This window comes from Carcharodon carcharias, chromosome 17, assembly GCF_017639515.1.
Source record: "Carcharodon carcharias isolate sCarCar2 chromosome 17, sCarCar2.pri, whole genome shotgun sequence".
Classification (NCBI taxonomy): Eukaryota; Metazoa; Chordata; class Chondrichthyes; order Lamniformes; family Lamnidae; genus Carcharodon; species Carcharodon carcharias.
In genome coordinates, this window is record NC_054483.1 from 108014456 (window position 1) to 108032638 (window position 18183).

At 49.9% G+C, this 18183-nt stretch overlaps 1 protein-coding gene across 1 annotated transcript in view; it reads right to left on the reverse strand.

The window, feature by feature from the left end:
• crtac1b (cartilage acidic protein 1b) overlaps nt 1-18183 on the reverse strand; it is a 288806-nt gene that overhangs the window by 33182 nt on the left and 237441 nt on the right. Inside the window, exons 8-9 of the mRNA XM_041209760.1 lie at nt 10441-10577; nt 52-134 (exon numbers count right to left, since the gene is read on the reverse strand). Of these exons, the coding sequence (XP_041065694.1) occupies nt 52-134; nt 10441-10577 (220 nt within the window). The remainder of the gene's footprint in view (nt 1-51; nt 135-10440; nt 10578-18183) is intronic.

Genomic DNA, 18183 nt, shown 5'->3' on the forward strand with positions numbered 1-18183 from the left:
AATGAACAACCGCAAAGAGCAATGAAGCTAGCGGCAGCTGGTTGGCTTTACCTGTCCCTTGTCCTGTGTGCTCTGCAGCATCTCCTGCATTTACCTCCTCAATCAGTGGGTCTGCCCCTTCCCGGCGTGTGACCCTGCAAAGGAAGACAGTGGGAAAAGGCAGTCAGTACCCAGTCAGGTTCCGGTAATCCACGACCAGCGAGTTACGTTGAGTCTACAGTGCAGCGACAGTCATTCCGCCCAACTGGCCTGGTCTATACCAGTACTTCTGCTCCATGCCAACTTCCTCCCGCCCCTCGTATATTCAGGCTCACCAGGGATTTGAATCTGGGACCTCTCAGGCACCGAACTGCAAAGTGTACCCTTAGGCCAGCATCCAAGTCAGGCAGCTCACTGATTAGGCCGTACAGGTGCTGGACACATTGCATGTCGGCTAACCTCAATAGAAAGCACAACAACAACTTGCATTTACATAGCACCTTCAATGCATTGTGCGTTGGTTTTAATTTTCCAAAATTCCCTGGATTCGGGGGAAGGTTCCATTAGGTTCCAAAATAGTAAATATAACTCCTTTCTTCAAGAAGGGAGGGAGACAGAAAGCAGCAAACTACAGGCCAGTTAGCCGAACATCTGTCATAGGGAAAATATTAGAAGCTATTATTAAAGACTTTAGAGCAGGGCACTTAGGAAAACTCAAGGCAATCAGGGAGAGTCAATATTGTTTTGTACAAAGGAAGTCATGTTTAACCAATTTATTGGAGTTTTTGAGGGAGTCACATGTGCTCTGGATAAAGGGGAACTGGTGGATGTACTGTACTTAGATGTCCAGAGGGCATTTGATAAGGCGCCACATCAAAGGTTACTGTGGAAATTAAAAGCTCCTGGTGTAGGGGGTAACATATTGGCATGGATAGAAGATTAGCTGGCTAACAGGAAGCAGAGAGTTGGCACAAATGGGTCTTTTTCTGGTCGGCAGGATGTGACAAGTGGTGTGCCACAGGGATCAGTTTTGGGGCTTCAACTTTTTACAATTTATATAAATGACTTTGATGAAGGGACCAGAGGAATGCTTGCTAAATTTGCTGACAACACAAAGATAGGTAGGAAAGTTTCTTTTTTAATCATTCACGGGATGTGGGCTTCACTGGCTGGGCCCAGCATTTATTCCCCATCCCTAGTTGCCCTTGAGAAGGTGGTGGTGAGCTGCCTTCTTGAAACGCTGCAGTCCATGTGGTGTAGGTACACCCACAGTGCTGTTAGGGAGGGAGTTCCAGGATTTTGACCCAGTGACAGTGAAGGAATGGCGATATATTTTCAAGTCGGGATGGTCAGTGACTTGGAGGGGAACTTCCAGGTGGTGGTGTTCCCATCTATCTGCTGCCCTTGTCCTTCTAGATGGTAGTAGTCGTGGATTTGGAAGGTGCTGTCTAAGCAGCCTTGGTGAGATCCTTCATGCATCTTGTAAAAGGTGAAGGCTGCCATTGTTACCACTGCTGCCACTGTGGAGGGAGTGAATGTTTGTGGATGTGCCAATCAAGCGGCTGCTTTCTCCAGAATGGTGTCAAGCTTGTTGAGTGTTGTGGGAGCTGCACTCATCCAGGCAAGTGGGGAGCATTCCACCACACTCCTGACTTGTGCCTTGTAGATGGTGGTCAGGCTTTGGGAAATCAGGAGGTGAGTTACTTGCTGCAGGATTCCTAGCCTCTGACCTGCTCTTGTAGCCACAGTATTTACATGGCTAGTCCAGTTCAGTTTCTGGTCGATGATGACCCCCAGGATGTTGATGGGGGGATTCAGCGATGGTAATTCCATTGAATGTCAAGGGATGGTTGTTAGATTCTCTCCTTGTTGGAGATGGTCATTGCCTGGCACTTGTGTGGCATGAATGTTACTTTCCACTTGTCAGGCCAAACCTGGATATTGTCCAGGTCTTGCTGCATTTGGACATGGACTGCTTCAGTATCTGAGGAGTTGCGAATGGTGAATATTACACAATCATCAGTGAACATCCCCACTTCTGACCTTATGATGGAAGGAAGGTCATTGATGAAGCAGCTGGAGATGGTTGGGCTGAGGGCACTACCCTGAGGAACTCCTGCAGTGATGTCCTGGAGCTGAGATGATTGACCTCCAATAATTACAACCATCTTCCTTTGTGCTCGGTATGACTCCAACCAGCAGAGAATTTTCCCCCTGATTCCCATTGACTCCAGTTTTCCTCAGGCTCCTTGATGCCACACTCAGTCAAATGCAGCCTTGATGTCAAGGGCAGCCACTCTCACCTCACCTGAGGAGTTCAGCTCTTTTGTCCATGTTTGAATCAAGGCTGTAATGAGGTCAGGAGCTGAGTGACCCTTCAGAATCCAAACTGAGCATCAGTGAGCAGGTTATTGCTAAGCAAGTGTGGCTTGATAGCACTGTTGATGACCCCTTCCATTACTTTACTGATGATGGAGAGTAAATAATGGGCAGTAATTGACCGGGTGAGATTTGTCCTGCTTTTTGTGCACAAGACATACCTGGGTAATGTTTCACATAGCCGGGTAGGTGCCAGTGTTGTAGCTGTACTGGAACAGCTTGGCTAGGGGCGCAGCAAGTTCTGGAGCACAACCTTCAGTACTATTGCCAGGATATTGTCAGGGCCCATAGCCTTTGAAGTATCCAGTGCCTTCAGCCGATCTTGACATCACGTGGAGTGAATCGAATTGGCTGAAGACAGGCATCTGTGATGCTGGGGATCTCCGGAGGAGGCTGAGAGCAAGTTGTGAAGAGCACATAATGGGCACGCTAAGTGACATAGACAGGTGAAGTGAGTGGGCAGAGATCTGTCAAATGGAGCATAATGTGGGAAAATGTGAAATTCTCCATTTTGGCAGGAAGAATAAAAGAGAAACATTTTATCTAAAGGGTAAAGGATTGCAGAGCTCTGAAATTCAGAGGGATCCGGGTGTACTAGTGCATGAATCAAAAAAGGTTAGTGTGCCGGTACAACAGGTAATTAGGAAAGCTAATAGAATGTTATCATTTATTGTGAGGGGAATTGATTACAAAAGTAGGGAGGTTATGCTTCAGTTATACAGGGCATTAGTGAGACCACATCTGGAGTATTGTGTACAGTGCTGGTCTCTTTATTAAGGAAAGATGTAAATATTTTAGAAGTGGTTCAGAGAAGGTTCACTAGACTAATACCAGGAGTGGGTGGGTTGTCCTATGAGGAAAGGCTGGACAGGTTAAGCTTGTATCCACTGGAGTTTAGAAGAGTAAGAGGCGACTTGATTGAAATCTTTAAGATCCTGAGGGGTTTTGACAGTGTGGATGTGGATAGGATGTTTCCTCTTGTGGAAGAATCTAGAACTCGGGGTCACTGTTTAAAAATAAGGGGAAGCTCAGTTAAGACAGAAATGGAAAGAATTTTTTCTCTCAGAGGGATGTGAGTGTTTGGAACTCTCTTCCTCAAAAGGTAGTGGAAGCAGAGTCTTTGAATATTTTTAAGGCAGAGGTAGATAGATTCTTGATTAACAAGGGGGTGATAGGTTATTGGGGGTTAGGGAGGAATGTGGGGTTGAGGTTATATTCAAATCAACCACAATCTTATTGAATGCTGGAGCAGTCTGGAGGGGCCGAATGGCCTACTCCTGCTCCTAATTGGTATGTTTTTATGTACTAAAACATCCCAAGGGGCCTCACAGAAGCAATTATAAACCAAAATTTGAAATTAAGACAGGCAATCTAAAGCTTGGTCAAAGAGGGAAGTTTTAAGAAGCATCGTTAAGGAGGAAAGGGGTAGGGAGGCAGAGAGGTTTAGTCTGCTGTTACTCTGAGAGAAAATTCCTTGTCCCTGACGTTCATTATTCTGCATCTTGAGCCTTCCCTGAAATCCTGGACTTTTAAGAAGTTCAAACAGTAACAATTTTCAACCAGCAGAGAGTGCTGCTGCACCAGCTACAGCAAGGACAAGGCTCCAAATGGAAGGAACAATCCCCATAGTTCACCCAGAGGGAAGGGTACAACATGGCATAACAGTTTGTCTGGAGAGGCAAGATATTAGCTCTAAATCAAACTGGATCCCTTACACCCACCCTTCCCCAAAGCTCTCCAACGTCCCACTTAAAACACATATGACAAGTCACTAAAAAAAGAGATAAAGTAAAACTTACTGCATCATATTGCACAAAGATAAAACAAAGACTTGCATTTATATATCGCCTCCCACACCTCAGGCCATCTCAAAGCACTTTACAGCCAATGAAGTAACTCACCTCCTGATACCTCAAAGCCTGTCCACCATCTACAAAGCATGAGTCAGGGGTGTGATGGAATACTCTCCACTTGCATAACACTCAGGAAGCTGAACATCACCCAGGACAAAGCAGCCCGCTTGATTGGCACCCCATCCACAAACATTCACTCCCTCCACCACCGACGCACAGTGGCAGCAGGATGCACCATCTACAAGATATGCAAGAACCCACGAAGGTTCCTTCAATAGGACCTTCCAAACCCACGACCTCTAGAAGGACAAGGGCAGCAGATAGATGGGAACACCACCACCTGGAAGTCCCCCTCCAAACCACTTACCATCCTTTCTTGGAAATATATCGCCGTTCCTTCACTGTCGCTGGGTCAAAATCCTGGAACTCCCTTCCTAACAGCGCTGTGGGTGTACCTACACCACATGGACTGCAGCGGTTCAAGAAGGCAGCTCATCACCACCTTCTCAAGGGCAACTAGGGATGGGCAATAAATGCTGGCCCAGCCAGCGATGCCCACATCCCCTGAATAAATTAAAAAAACCTGGAAACAAAATGCAGGGCATCATGAATCAAGCTTTTAAAAGTTGGAAGTAATTTCGCGGTTGCAAAAGTGATCTTGTGATTCATTTTAAACATGCTGTCATTATTTAGCTATGTCGTTCACACTTTATTTTTCTGAACAAGTGTTGTTTGTAGGCTCCTTGGCTGAAACCCCACTCCAGAGACATGAGCACAAAAATCTAGGCCAACACTTCCAGTGCAATACTGAGGGAGTGCTGCACTATCATAACTGCAGTGTTTCAACCAAGACCCTATCTAGCCTCTGTAGGTACTCCCACAGTGTTGTTAGGAAGAGAGTTCCAGGGTTTTGACCCAGCCACAGTGAAGGAACGGCGATATATTTCCAAGTCAGGATGGCGAGTGGCTTGAAGGGGAACTTCCAGGAGCTGGTGTCCCCATGTGTCTGCTGCCCTTGTCCTTCCAGATGGTAGTGGTCGTGGGTTTGAAAGACGCTGTCTCAGGAGCTTTGGTGAGTTGCTGCAGTGCATCTTGTAGATGGTACACACTGCTGCTACTGTGCATCGGAAGTGGAGGGAATGAATGTTTGTGGATGGGGTGCCAATCAAGCGGGCTGCTTTGTCTTGGATGTTGTCAAGCTTCTTGAGTGTTGTGGAAGCTTCACTCATCCAGGCAAGTGGAGAGTATTCCATCGCACTCCTGACTTGTGCCTTGTAGATGGTGGACAGGGTTTGGGGAATCAGGAGGTGAGTTACTCATTGCACGACTTCTAGCCTCTGAACTACTCTTGTAGCCACAGTATTTATATGTTAATAAGGAACAACTATAACCACACACACACACACACACACACACACAAACACACACACACACACCACATTTAGTGGGCACAAATCCCAGGGCTGGTGCCAGTACTTGGCCCACATAGGCATTTTCCCAGTGTTTCCAGTGTTTTCCAGTGATCCTCAATAGTGAGGATCAACAAACTGTTCCGATGTGAGGGGGGGAATTAAAGCTCAGTCTGCTCCCGTCCATGGTCACTATCCCCATGTATGGGCAATGCAGTCAGAGTCAGAGATTGGAAATGCCGATTCTCCTGACAATTCCCCTCCTTCCCCCTGTTCCCAATCCAAGGTCAGTTAGAGCCCCTCTGTCCAAATTCCACACAGACCAGGACTGGAGCTTCCAGTTGTGTGTCGCTCAGTTCACTTTCCCCTTGGTTACATCCATCCCAATGTCCATTTCTCTCTGAACTCCACTCTCTCCCACCCCTGGCTCTCTCTTTCCCTTAGGTTTGTCTCTTACTCTCTCACATTTTTCTCCTGTGCTTTTGCTCCCTCTTTCTTACTCTCCATCTCTCTCTCGCTCTTTCTTTCAACCAATCCCTTCTATTGTTCTTCCCTTTTATTTCTTTCATCCTACTAGACGGTAGTGTTCGTGGGTTTGGAAGGTGATGTTGAAGGAGCCTTGGTGAGTTGTTGCTGTAGATAGTACACGCTGCTGCCACTGTGCGTCGGTGGTGGAGGGAATGTTTGGGGATGGGGTACCAATCAAGCGGGGCTGCTTCATCCTGGACGGTGTCAAGCTTCTTGAGTGTTGTGGGAGCTGCACCAACCCAGGCAAGTGAAGCGTATTCCATCTCCTGAAGCCTTTGATGTAGACCCCCCTCCATCACCTCAACTTTCCACAAGTAAAGCTAAGATGAGAAGTAACATCATTCGGCCATGGTGGGGTGGGGTGGGGGGGAGGTGGGGGGGGTGGCGGTGAAATGCACTGAAATCTGGTCACCACACATGGACTGTTGGCTTCCACTCTGGTTGGGAATACTGCCTGATTGTTTATCTCACCCATTCTCTGGACTCGAGGGGCAATCGTGGAGGCAAATGGTAACTCCAGTTTGGCTAGCTCGAGGCAGCTCATCGCCTGCTGCCTCTCTGCTCTCCCTTGATGTGCAGCACGGTTCACTCCTGTCACCCACGACCCTAGCCAACCACCGTCTATTAAGCCACCTCATTCCTCATTAACTCAGGGAGGCATTTATTACTTCCTGCAAGGTGTTACTCTTTACCAGCCGCCTCAGAGGATCGATAACAGAGGAATTGAGTGATGGATATTAGGTGAGAATGAAGTGCCGTTGAGAAAGAGAGAGAGGGAGAGAGAAACTAACCTGCACTCGTAAGTCAGCAAATTGAAAATCGTCTGTTCCTTGCCTGAACACATTCATCACAGAGACTGACGACTAAATGCAATCTATATATTAATATCTGAGAGCACTCTGTCAATTCAATATTCACAAAATGAAATGCAATACAAGCCCAAAGAAAATTATCACCAGAGAAAACATATATTGCAGTTGATCTATTAGATATGGGGATGTGGACAGCACATCATTAGCCAGAGACAACGATCTGCAAGCTGCCAACATAAGTTCGACATTTTATTCATGACACTTTTGCCCTCCTGACTATTCTCTCCCCTTCTCCAAAACCCACTTGGCAGAGGCGACAGCTACAATCTCCACCTCTAACACTGCACGTTGGTCAGAAGTAGTTAATTGGAATTCCAGCTGTGGATAATTGGGAATATTTTTCTGTGGGTGGCCCAGTTAAGTTTCTGGTCAATAGTAACCCTCAGAGGTTGATTGTGGGGTATTCAACAATGATAATGTCCATTGGACATCAAGAGGTGATGGCTAGACTCCCTCTCTTTGGAGCTGGTCATTGCCAGACATATATGTGCCACAATGCTATTGCCACTTGGCAACCCAAGCTGTATATGAGCTCCGTGTGGGGGTGTGGGGGGGCTCCGTGTGGGGGGGCTCCGTGTGGGGGTGTGGGGGGGCTCCGTGTGGGGGGGCTCCGTGTGGGGGTGTGGGGGGGCTCCGTGTGGGGGGGCTCCGTGTGGGGGGGCTCCGTGTGGGGGGGCTCCGTGTGGGGGTGTGGGGGGGCTCCGTGTGGGGGGGCTCCGTGTGGGGGGGCTCCGTGTGGGGGGGCTCCGTGTGGGGGGCTCCGTGTGGGGGGGCTCCGTGTGGGGGTGTGGGGGGGCTCCGTGTGGGGGGGCTCCGTGTGGGGGTGTGGGGGGGCTCCGTGTGGGGGGGCTCCGTGTGGGGGGGCTCCGTGTGGGGGGGCTCCGTGTGGGGGTGTGGGGGGGCTCCGTGTGGGGGGGCTCCGTGTGGGGGGGCTCCGTGTGGGGGGGCTCCGTGTGGGGGGCTCCGTGTGGGGGGGCTCCGTGTGGGGGTGTGGGGGGGCTCCGTGTGGGGGGGCTCCGTGTGGGGGGGCTCCGTGTGGGGGGCTCCGTGTGGGGGGGCTCCGTGTGGGGGTGTGGGGGGGCTCCGTGTGGGGGGGCTCCGTGTGGGGGTGTGGGGGGGGCTCCGTGTGGGGGGGCTCCGTGTGGGGGGGCTCCGTGTGGGGGGGCTCCGTGTGGGGGGGCTCCGTGTGGGGGGGGCTCCGTGTGGGGGTGTGGGGGGGCTCCGTGTGGGGGGGCTCCGTGTGGAGGTGTGGGGGGGGCTCCGTGTGGGGGGGCTCCGTGTGGGGGAGCTCCGTGTGGGGGGGCTCCGTGTGGGGGTGTGGGGGGGCTCCGTGTGGGGGGGCTCCGTGTGGGGGGGCTCCGTGTGGGGGGGCTCCGTGTGGGGGTGTGGGGGGGCTCCGTGTGGGGGGGCTCCGTGTGGGGGGGCTCCGTGTGGGGGTGTGGGGGGGGGCTCCGTGTGGGGGGGCTCCGTGTGGGGGGGCTCCGTGTGGGGGAGCTCCGTGTGGGGGGGCTCCGTGTGGGGGTGTGGGGGGGCTCCGTGTGGGGGGGCTCCGTGTGGGGGGGCTCCGTGTGGGGGGGCTCCGTGTGGGGGTGTGGGGGGGGCTCCGTGTGGGGGGGCTCCGTGTGGGGGGGGCTCCGTGTGGGGGTGTGGGGGGGCTCCGTGTGGGGGGGCTCCGTGTGGGGGGGCTCCGTGTGGGGGTGTGGGGGGGCTCCGTGTGGGGGGGCTCCGTGTGGGGGGGCTCCGTGTGGGGGGGCTCCGTGTGGGGGTGTGGGGGGGCTCCGTGTGGGGGGGCTCCGTGTGGGGGGGCTCCGTGTGGGGGGGCTCCGTGTGGGGGAGCTCCGTGTGGGGGGGCTCCGTGTGGGGGGGGCTCCGTGTGGGGGGGCTCCGTGTGGGGGGCTCCGTGTGGGGGGCTCCGTGTGGGGGAGCTCCGTGTGGGGGGGCTCCGTGTGGGGGGGCTCCGTGTGGGGGGGCTCCGTGTGGGGGGGGCTCCGTGTGGGGGGGCTCCGTGTGGGGGTGTGGGGGGGCTCCGTGTGGGGGGGCTCCGTGTGGGGGGGCTCCGTGTGGGGGGCTCCGTGTGGGGGTGTGGGGGGGCTCCGTGTGGGGGTGTGGGGGGGCTCCGTGTGGGGGGGCTCCGTGTGGGGGGGCTCCGTGTGGGGGGGCTCCGTGTGGGGGTGTGGGGGGGCTCCGTGTGGGGGGGGCTCCGTGTGGGGGGTCTCCGTGTGGGGGGGCTCCGTGTGGGGGGGCTCCGTGTGGGGGGGCTCCGTGTGGGGGGGCTCCGTGTGGGGGGTCTCCGTGTGGGGGGGCTCCGTGTGGGGGGGCTCCGTGTGGGGGTGTGGGGGGGCTCCGTGTGGGGGGGCTCCGTGTGGGGGTGTGGGGGGGCTCCGTGTGGGGGGGGCTCCGTGTGGGGGGCTCCGTGTGGGGGTGTGGGGGGGCTCCGTGTGGGGGGGCTCCGTGTGGGGGTGTGGGGGGGCTCCGTGTGGGGGGGCTCCGTGTGGGGGGGCTCCGTGTGGGGGGGCTCCGTGTGGGGGGCTCCGTGTGGGGGGGCTCCGTGTGGGGGGGCTCCGTGTGGGGGGCTCCGTGTGGGGGGGCTCCGTGTGGGGGGGCTCCGTGTGGGGGTGTGGGGGGGCTCCGTGTGGGGGTGTGGGGGGGCTCCGTGTGGGGGGGCTCCGTGTGGGGGGGCTCCGTGTGGGGGGCTCCGTGTGGGGGGGCTCCGTGTGGGGGGGCTCCGTGTGGGGGGGCTCCGTGTCAAATGAAAATTTCAAAACTGGGATTGATATATTTTTGTTAGCTAAGGATATTAAGGGTCACTGAACCAAGGTGGGCAGATGAAGTTAAGACACAGATCAGCCATTGTTTCTAATTGAATGATTGAACAGACTTGAGAGCTAAGTGAGTTAATCCTCTTCCTGCAAAAGGTGGAGAGAAAATTACATGTAATAATGTTTTAAGTAGCCACAGTACCAGGGATAAGGAAGTTCCATCATGAGGGGAGTTTGGAAAAGTGCGGCTAGTTCTCCTTGGAACAGAAAAGGTTAAGGAGTGATCTATTAGAGGTTTTCAAGATGATGAGAGGTTTTACTAAAGTAGATGGAGAGAAACAATTCCCTCTGGCATGTGGGTCAATAACCAGAGGCTATAGATTTAAAATCATTGACAAAAGGTCTAGAGGGAAGATGAGGAGGTTTCTTTTTTCACCCGGTGAGTTGCTGAAATCTGGAACACTCTGGAAAGATGGCGGAAGCGGTTTCCAGAAATAATTTGAGAAGAAAATCGGACAGGAACTTGAGGAGGAGGAACTTATAAGGTTACAGACTAAACACAGCTGCTTTTCCTGTTAGAGAGTCAGCAAGTGCACGATGGGTTGAATAGCCTCCTTCTGTACTGTAAATTTCTATGATTTTATGAAAAGAACTGACCCACCTGAAGATGCGATTTGCTGAAGACCCTCGGTACGCGATATTGTTGAAGAATACTTCAAGGTCCTGGTCATTGTCAAAATCCGCCACTATCACTGTTCTAACTGGTGAGGGCACCGCAAACTTTTGGGTTGCTATATCCTAAGAAAAACCACATCAGGCCCAGTGATGATCAAATAGCCAGTTAACAAGTAGTTCCCGGTTCATATCAGTGCCCACAGAGGGAGGGTGTAGCACGGCTGCATGTCGAACGCGGGTTATAGATGGGACCTGGGATGCCCTTTTTTTGCCTCTTGAGATACCCACTGACCCTTCCCTCACCAGCACCAGCAGATGGAGGGTTAGTAATGGCTCACCAGCACCACCCTGTCTGTCTCCATTTCAACGCAAAGGCTGCATCCTCCATTCTCACTGCTGCCCTCTGCAGTTTCTGTTGTCCTTTCCATTCCACCCAACCTGTGGCCTATTCCCTTTGCAATTATGAACCCTCTATGAGTCCACCCTCCCCCTTCCCAGTTCTACCCGTGGGCATCAAAATAGCCTCCATTCCCCACACCTCTTTCTGCAACCCAGAGATATAACTCCTTCACCAGGGCAACCAGTTCACTCTAAAACAAACCTTTCTTGAGCTGCACCCCCTGTTCTGCTCCATGTTGCCTATTGCCAGCGTCCCCCTTTCCCCCCACCCCCAGCTCAGATACCAATCCTTCTGCGCTGATTCCATTTCACCCGTCATGTACCAACCCTTCTCTGATCAATGGCCTCTGGTCTGCTCTGATGACCAGTGTCCCCATTGCTCTCAGGCCAATGTTTCACCAGCAGCAGTCCAGATCGGAAGATAGGGTGTATGGTAGGGAGTCCGTAAATGGAAAGTCCACAGGGTAGGGGACTGAGGAGTGGGAGATAGGGATGGAGGGATAGGGAAAGCGGGATGGAAAGATAGTGAATTAGGGCTGGGAAATAGGGAGGGGGGAATAGGGAGATAAGGATAGGAGATAGAGATGGAACAAATGGGAGATGGGGATGAAGGAATGGAGAGATAGGGATGGAGCAAAAGGAAGATAGGGATGGGGAGGGGGACATAGGAAGATGGGGATGGGGGATATCGGTGGGGAGGGGGAGATAAGGACTGAGGGGTAGGAGATGGTAGTTTGTGTGATGAGAAGCTGGAGTGTTGGGGTTGTTGGGGCAATTGGGAGTTGAGATGGTATGTTTGACTATGTTAAAGGCACTGTGTAAACCTAAGTTGTGTATCCACTGACACCCTCACTGCCTCCACAATAAACAACAGCAGTTCTAGAAAATTCCATTTAAATAGAAGCACATACCAATATTCATCTGATCAGGAATGAAAAATTAGCGTGATTAATTAGATTTGTGAGGTAACACCTTTAATCATCACTTTCCATTCTAACATCCATTAGGTTAATATTTCGCAGTTCTAATTAAAATCTTTACATTTATGGCTGTAGACTGCGCCTAAATTGTTAGTGTGTACCCCAGACCCATCTTATTTCCTTAAAGGAAATGTCTTCACGTACAAAAGTGTTTGGCAAGCCTTTTATCTAATTGTTTTGTGTGCAGTGAAGCCCTCAGAGACTCAGGGCTACAGCAAACACATTAGCCCCTAGCTGGTGTCCCACAGTTTCCCATATAGCTAAAATCCATCAGGACTGTCCTCTTGCCTCTGATTCAGGCGATTGCAATTCAAGTCCCACTCCCGGACTTGAGCACAAAAATCAAGGCTGACACGCCCGGTGCAGTTCTGAGGGAGTGCTGCACCGCTGGAGGTGCCATCTTTTGGATGAAACATTAAACTGAAGCCCCTCTATGTCAAAATGGATAGAAAAGGTCTCATGTCACTATTAAGAAGAAAAGCAGGGCAGTTCTCTCTGATTTCCTGACCAAAGTTTATCCTGGGTGTTGCTGAAAAAAGAGACATTTTTTGTTGAAGCTTTTCCGTGGCAATGCTCTACCAATCAGAGTCCATTTGCCAACCAGTCAGCACTGTCTTCTCATGTAATATAAATTGTTGTTCTCTTTACATTTGGTATACTTGCGAATTGTTTTGAAGAGTACAAGACAAAAAGCTTTGGCACAAAATGTCTCTTTTTTCAGCAATGCTCAAATTCTCTACTACCAAACGACAATGTTTATCCCTTAAACAACACAAAAACAGATTATCTGGTCACTATCACATTGCTGTTTGTGGGAGCTTGCTGTGTGCAAATTGGCTGCTACGTTCCCTGAGTTACAACATGGCTACACTTCGAAATGTACTTCATTGTTGGTAAAGCACTTTGAGATGTCCAAAGTCATGAAGGACATTATATAAATGCAGGGCTTTCTTTACACCAAGACATGATGGCGAACAAAGCCCAGGGAAGGAAAACATAAAGTGGAATTAAAGAATGTTGTGTTTTTCTTTATATTTTCTTTAAACTCTTTCATTTACTCATTATTAAAATATTGAAGATGGAGGGGAATGGCTGTTTGACGAACAGTCAAATTAATACAATTGGTGACAAAATGTTCCCTCTCCGTTTGGGCGAGGGAGGTCAGTGCGCCTGGAGAATGTATCTGGAGTGGAGCTGGAAGGCAGTGGTTTTCTGACCATCCTGTTGCCCTTGTTCTTCTAGGCGGTGGTGATCGCTGATTTGGAAGGTGCTGAAGGAGCCTTGGCGAGTTTCTGCGGTGCATCTTGTAGATACTACATACTGCTGCCACTGTTTGTCTGTGGTGGAGGGAGCAAATGTTTAACGTGGTGGATGGGGTGCCAATCCAGTGGGCTGCTTTGTCCGGGATGGCGTTGAGCTTCTTGACAGCTGCACTCATCCAGGCAAGTGGAGAGTATTCCATCACACTCCTGACTTGTGTCTTGTAGATGGTGGACAGTCTTTACAGTGTCAGAAGATAAGTCATTCACCACAGAACTCCCAGCATCTGGCCTGCTCATGCAACCACAGTATTTATTTGGCTGGTTTAGTTTCTGGTCACTGGTGACCCCCAGGAAGTTGATAGTGCAGGATTCAGCAATCGTAGTGCTGTGGAACGTCAAGGAGAGGTGGTTAGATTCTCTCTTGTTGGAGATGGTCATTGCCTGGCACTATGTGGTACAAGTGTTACTTGCCACTTATCAGCCCAAGCTCGAATGTTTTCTATGTCTTGCTGTGACCTGTTCTAAGAGCTGATGAATTGTGAATGGTACTGAACACTGCAATCATCAGTGAGCATACCTTTATCGGACTTAATGGTGGAGCCATTGTCATTGGTGAAATAGCTGAAGATGGTGGGTTAGGACTGAAGAACTCCTGTTCTGGGTGAGATGATTGGCCGCCAACAACCACAACCATTTTCCTTCATGTTAGGTATGTCTCCAAGCAATGGAGAGTTTTCCCACTGATTCCCAATGACTTCAGTTTTTCTCTTTGATGTCACACTCGGTCAAATGCTGCCTTGATGTCAGGGCAGTCACCCTCACTTCTCTACTGGAATTCAGCACTTCTGTCCATTTTTGGACCAACACTGTAATGAGGTCAGGAGCTGAGTGGCCCTGGTAGAACCCAAACTGAGTGTCAGTGAGCAGGTTATTGCTGAGTAAGTGCCACTTGGTAGCACTGCTGACGACACGTTCCATCACTTTGCTGATGATTGAAAGTAGACTGATGACTAGTAGACTAATTGGATGGGTCGAATTTGTCCTGCTTTTTGCGTACAGGACATGACTGGGCAATTTTCCACATAGCCGGGTAGATGCCAGTGTTGTAGCTGTAATGGAACAGCTTGGCTAGGGGCGCAGCAAGTTCTGGAGCACAAGTCTTCAATATTATTGCCAATTTGTAGCTGTATTGGAACAGCTTGGCAAAGGACACGGCAAGCTCTGGAGCACAAGTCTTCAGTAGTATTATTGCCAATTGTAGTCCGGGCCCATAGTCTTTGCAGTATCCAATGATTTCAGCCGTTCCTTCATACTTTGATAAGTGATTCAACATAAAATTTATTTGATATTCCTTCCTGTGAAGCACCTCGGGGCATTTTACAATGTCAAAGGTGCTACATTAATGCAAAGTGTGGTTTTTATTAAGAAATTGAACAGAAAAACAGTGACACTGTGTTATAGTGGTCCTTGAGGCAAACCATTGTTTGTTTACTTGGGCCTTTGCAAGAAGCTAATGAGGGGCATGATGTCAGAAGTAGCACGGTGGAAGATTCACAGAGAACCAGCAAATCAGTACTTGTGCACACCACCAATAAAACAGAAATGGCACCGTTCTTGCTGATTGTTTATCTTCATGGGTGCAAAAGAATTTTTCCAAAATTTGAACACAGTTCTGTTTAAACACTTTCTGACTTTAATTAAATTGGAAGGTGAAGAGTGATTAAGAATTCTTAGAAACCAGGACAAGTACAACACTCCTGGTTCCTTATTAGTGTGGTTTTCAGCTCCATTGCACCAGCATCTCATCATATTCCTTAATCCTTCCCCTCTCTGATAACCGATCGAGTTGACTCTTGTTCCTCACTGAGAGATCCAAGTGCCTCAAAGGGTCAAGGAGTAAGGAACAAAGGGGTTAAGGTTTGAAGGGGCGGAGAGCAAAGGTTAAACTGTAGGTCCCGAGCAAGGCTGAAAAGAGCGAAAGAGAAAGGTAAAACAAGTATCAGACCTCCAAACTTGAGTCTTGTAAACCTGAGGAGATAATAATGAGGATGGTGAGGAGACCGGTCAATTTTTATTTAGAGTCCTGATGAGGGTCGGGGGGGCGGGGAATGGTGAAAATGCAAGTTGGGCTGTTTCTGTAAAAGGCAGTGACTTTGCAATGCCAGTTTTACAGATGGGCAGTGAGTCAAAATTTGAAATGCATTTTGCGGATCTCGCTGTGTGCAAATTGGTTGTCACGCAGTTACTTGCATAGCATCAGTGGCTACAGCTCAGGTAATGAATTGGTCATGAAGAATTCTTGTGATGCCCTCAGGCACCATGTGCTCATGTTTAGATCTGTGTGAAACTCTCAGGAACTACATCAATCAACCTCCCAGTTGCTTCTCATGCACAGATTGACTGCACAGGGCTTCTCGCACTCTGGCACAAGCCAATGTTACATTCACAGCTAGCTCCCAAACTAATTTCTTCAAAGGTCTCCCTTTTAGTTAAATGGCTGCATATCAACAGTCCCAGAGATTCCAAGAGAGCTGAGACTTTGTGCTGTCCCAAAGCCTGAATACATCCAGTTCAAAATGAATAAACTCGCTTTTCTCTCCATAGTGACGAATGGAGGTGAATTTTATCAGCCCCCACAACACCGCCACCCTACCCCACCCAGCCCAACCCCTCAGGACTGGTGGGAGGAGGGAAGCTTGGTGCTAAATTCTTATAAATGGGAAACCCCCTCCCACCAACCTGTTGTGAATACGCCTGGTTCCAGTTTAACCAGTGTAGGTTTGTCGAAGGAGGGAGGATGGGTTTGGGGGTGGAAGGCGAGAAATTATTGATTATGAGGCCACTGGAGTACTCGTGCCATTTTGGTCTCCTTACATACTTGCCCTGGAGGGAACTCAATGAAGGTTCATTAGAGCGGTTTCTGGGATGAGGGAATTGTCCGATGAGGGGAGGTCGAGTAGACTCGGCCTATGTTCCTTACAGTTTAGAAGAATGAGGGGTCTTCTCTTTGGAACATGTAAAATTATTAGAGGGTTTAGCAGGGTAGATGCTGAAAGGTTGTCTCCCCCTGGCTGGAGAGTCTAGAACTAAGGAGCATTGTCTCAACCATTTATGGCTGAGATCAGGAGAAATTTCTTCACTCAGATGTTTGGGAATCTTTACCCCAGAGAGCTGCGGATGCTCAATCATTAAGTACATTCAAGGTAGAGTATGATTTGGGTACTAAGAGAATTAAGGGATATGGGAATAATGGGAATAGGTGGAGTTGAGGTGAAGGATCAGCCATGATCTCTTTGAATTGTGGAACAGGCTCAAAGGGCCAAATGGCCTTATCCTGCTCCTATTTCTTATCCTTATCCTGTTCTCATGAGGCGAAGAAGGAATTCCCGGAGCTAAAAAACAGGTCTTGTATACCTTAAAATGGAACACCAGTAAAAACTGGGAAATAAGATTACTGGTCTGAGCTGTTCTTTTTTTCCTTCTGGATTATAATATTTAAATCAGGTAACATGGCTGCAATTTTATCAGCGGGACTGAAAAGCTGCAGACCAGGTTTCCCAGAGCCCGGGAAATCTAGTGGCTAAAGGAAGACAGAAGCTGCTGGCTGCAACAGGTCTGTGTTTTCCAGCGCCACTTGTGGGCCAAGAGAAGTAGGAATTCGCACACACACCCCCCCCGCCAGGGTCCCTCAGGTAAAACCATCATGGGCTGCCTCCTTCCGGGATCTGATGTCTTCCGCTCCCCCCACTACCCTTGCAATCTCGGCCCACCATGATCTTCCCCCCCGCACCATGCAATTGCCCCCACACTCCTCTCCTGTCCCCTCCTGTGCTCCTGCACAAGGGGCTTTCTTGTCAGCCCTCGGTCAAGCTAAATGGGGTAGACAATTACCTCAGACTCAAGCACACACAGACTTTTCTTGATATTTGCGCCCGGGAAGTAGTCGACACTGACAAATCCCACACTCGTTGCCTACCTGCGGACTGTTTATAAAAGGGTGTTGGTGAGTCTTCTCCTTGGACCACTTGCTGGCACTCAAGGTGGTGTTAGATTGGGGATTCCTGGAGACTGACCCCAATAACAAAAAGGGAAGAGCAATATTGTGTCCAAGCCAGGAAGAATATTATTTTCAACCTAGTTATTCTTGGGATGCGGACATCGCTGGCAAAGTTATTGCCAATCCTTTGCTGCCTTGAAAATGTGCAGATGGGCCCTCTTAACCTCAAGCACTTTGATCAAATGGAGTTGTTCTGCGAGGCCACTTCGGAGGGCAGTTAAGAGTCAACCATCTTACTGGAGTTACGCAGAGGCCAGACAGGGGAAGGACAACCGAGATCTCCAGCCCTGCAGAATCTTAGTGAGCCAATTGGGGATTTTACAATAATCCAACAGCTTCGTGGTCACGCTCCGTGACCAGGTTTTTAAAACTGAATTCTCAAAGTCCCCCATGTGATGTGAACTCATATTATAAAGAAGTGTTAGGCTAGGTTGTGACATCCAGGAACGTAGTCACTATACCACCATACATTAGCTCATTCATTAAATGGAATGTGGTTGAAGAACTATATTGTGTTACAAGTATGAAGTTGATAAGATTGTTATGTTTTAGGACTGTCTCCTTAATTTTGGGTAAAACGGAAGAATGGAGGGGGTCATGTGACCTGTCCTGAATTCTGCCTGACAACAAGCTTGGTTGACATAGTTGTTATAAGTTAAAGGGGGGTCTCAAGTTATCTCACTTACTGGGAGAAGGTGCAAGATATTCACACCAGTGAACAATGGCCAGGACTGCTGTGCTGATGGTTGATAAACTGTTAGCCTCCAAGTCACAGAGTAGGGTTAGGAATGTTGGATTTTGTAAATGGTTATATTTTAAACTGTCCATTTAATTCCAAGATAGAATGTAATTGGATAGCTAATGGATACAGGATAGCTAATTAGCATTTGCACCTGATACAAGGCCCATGAGAGAGAGAGAAAGAAAGAAAGTTATCCGGCTGAGAGAGGAAGCAAGTCATTGGGAGCTGGCAATAGCTTTGGACTACTTCCTAAAAAATGAGATGTCCACTTAAGGGATAAAGTATAACC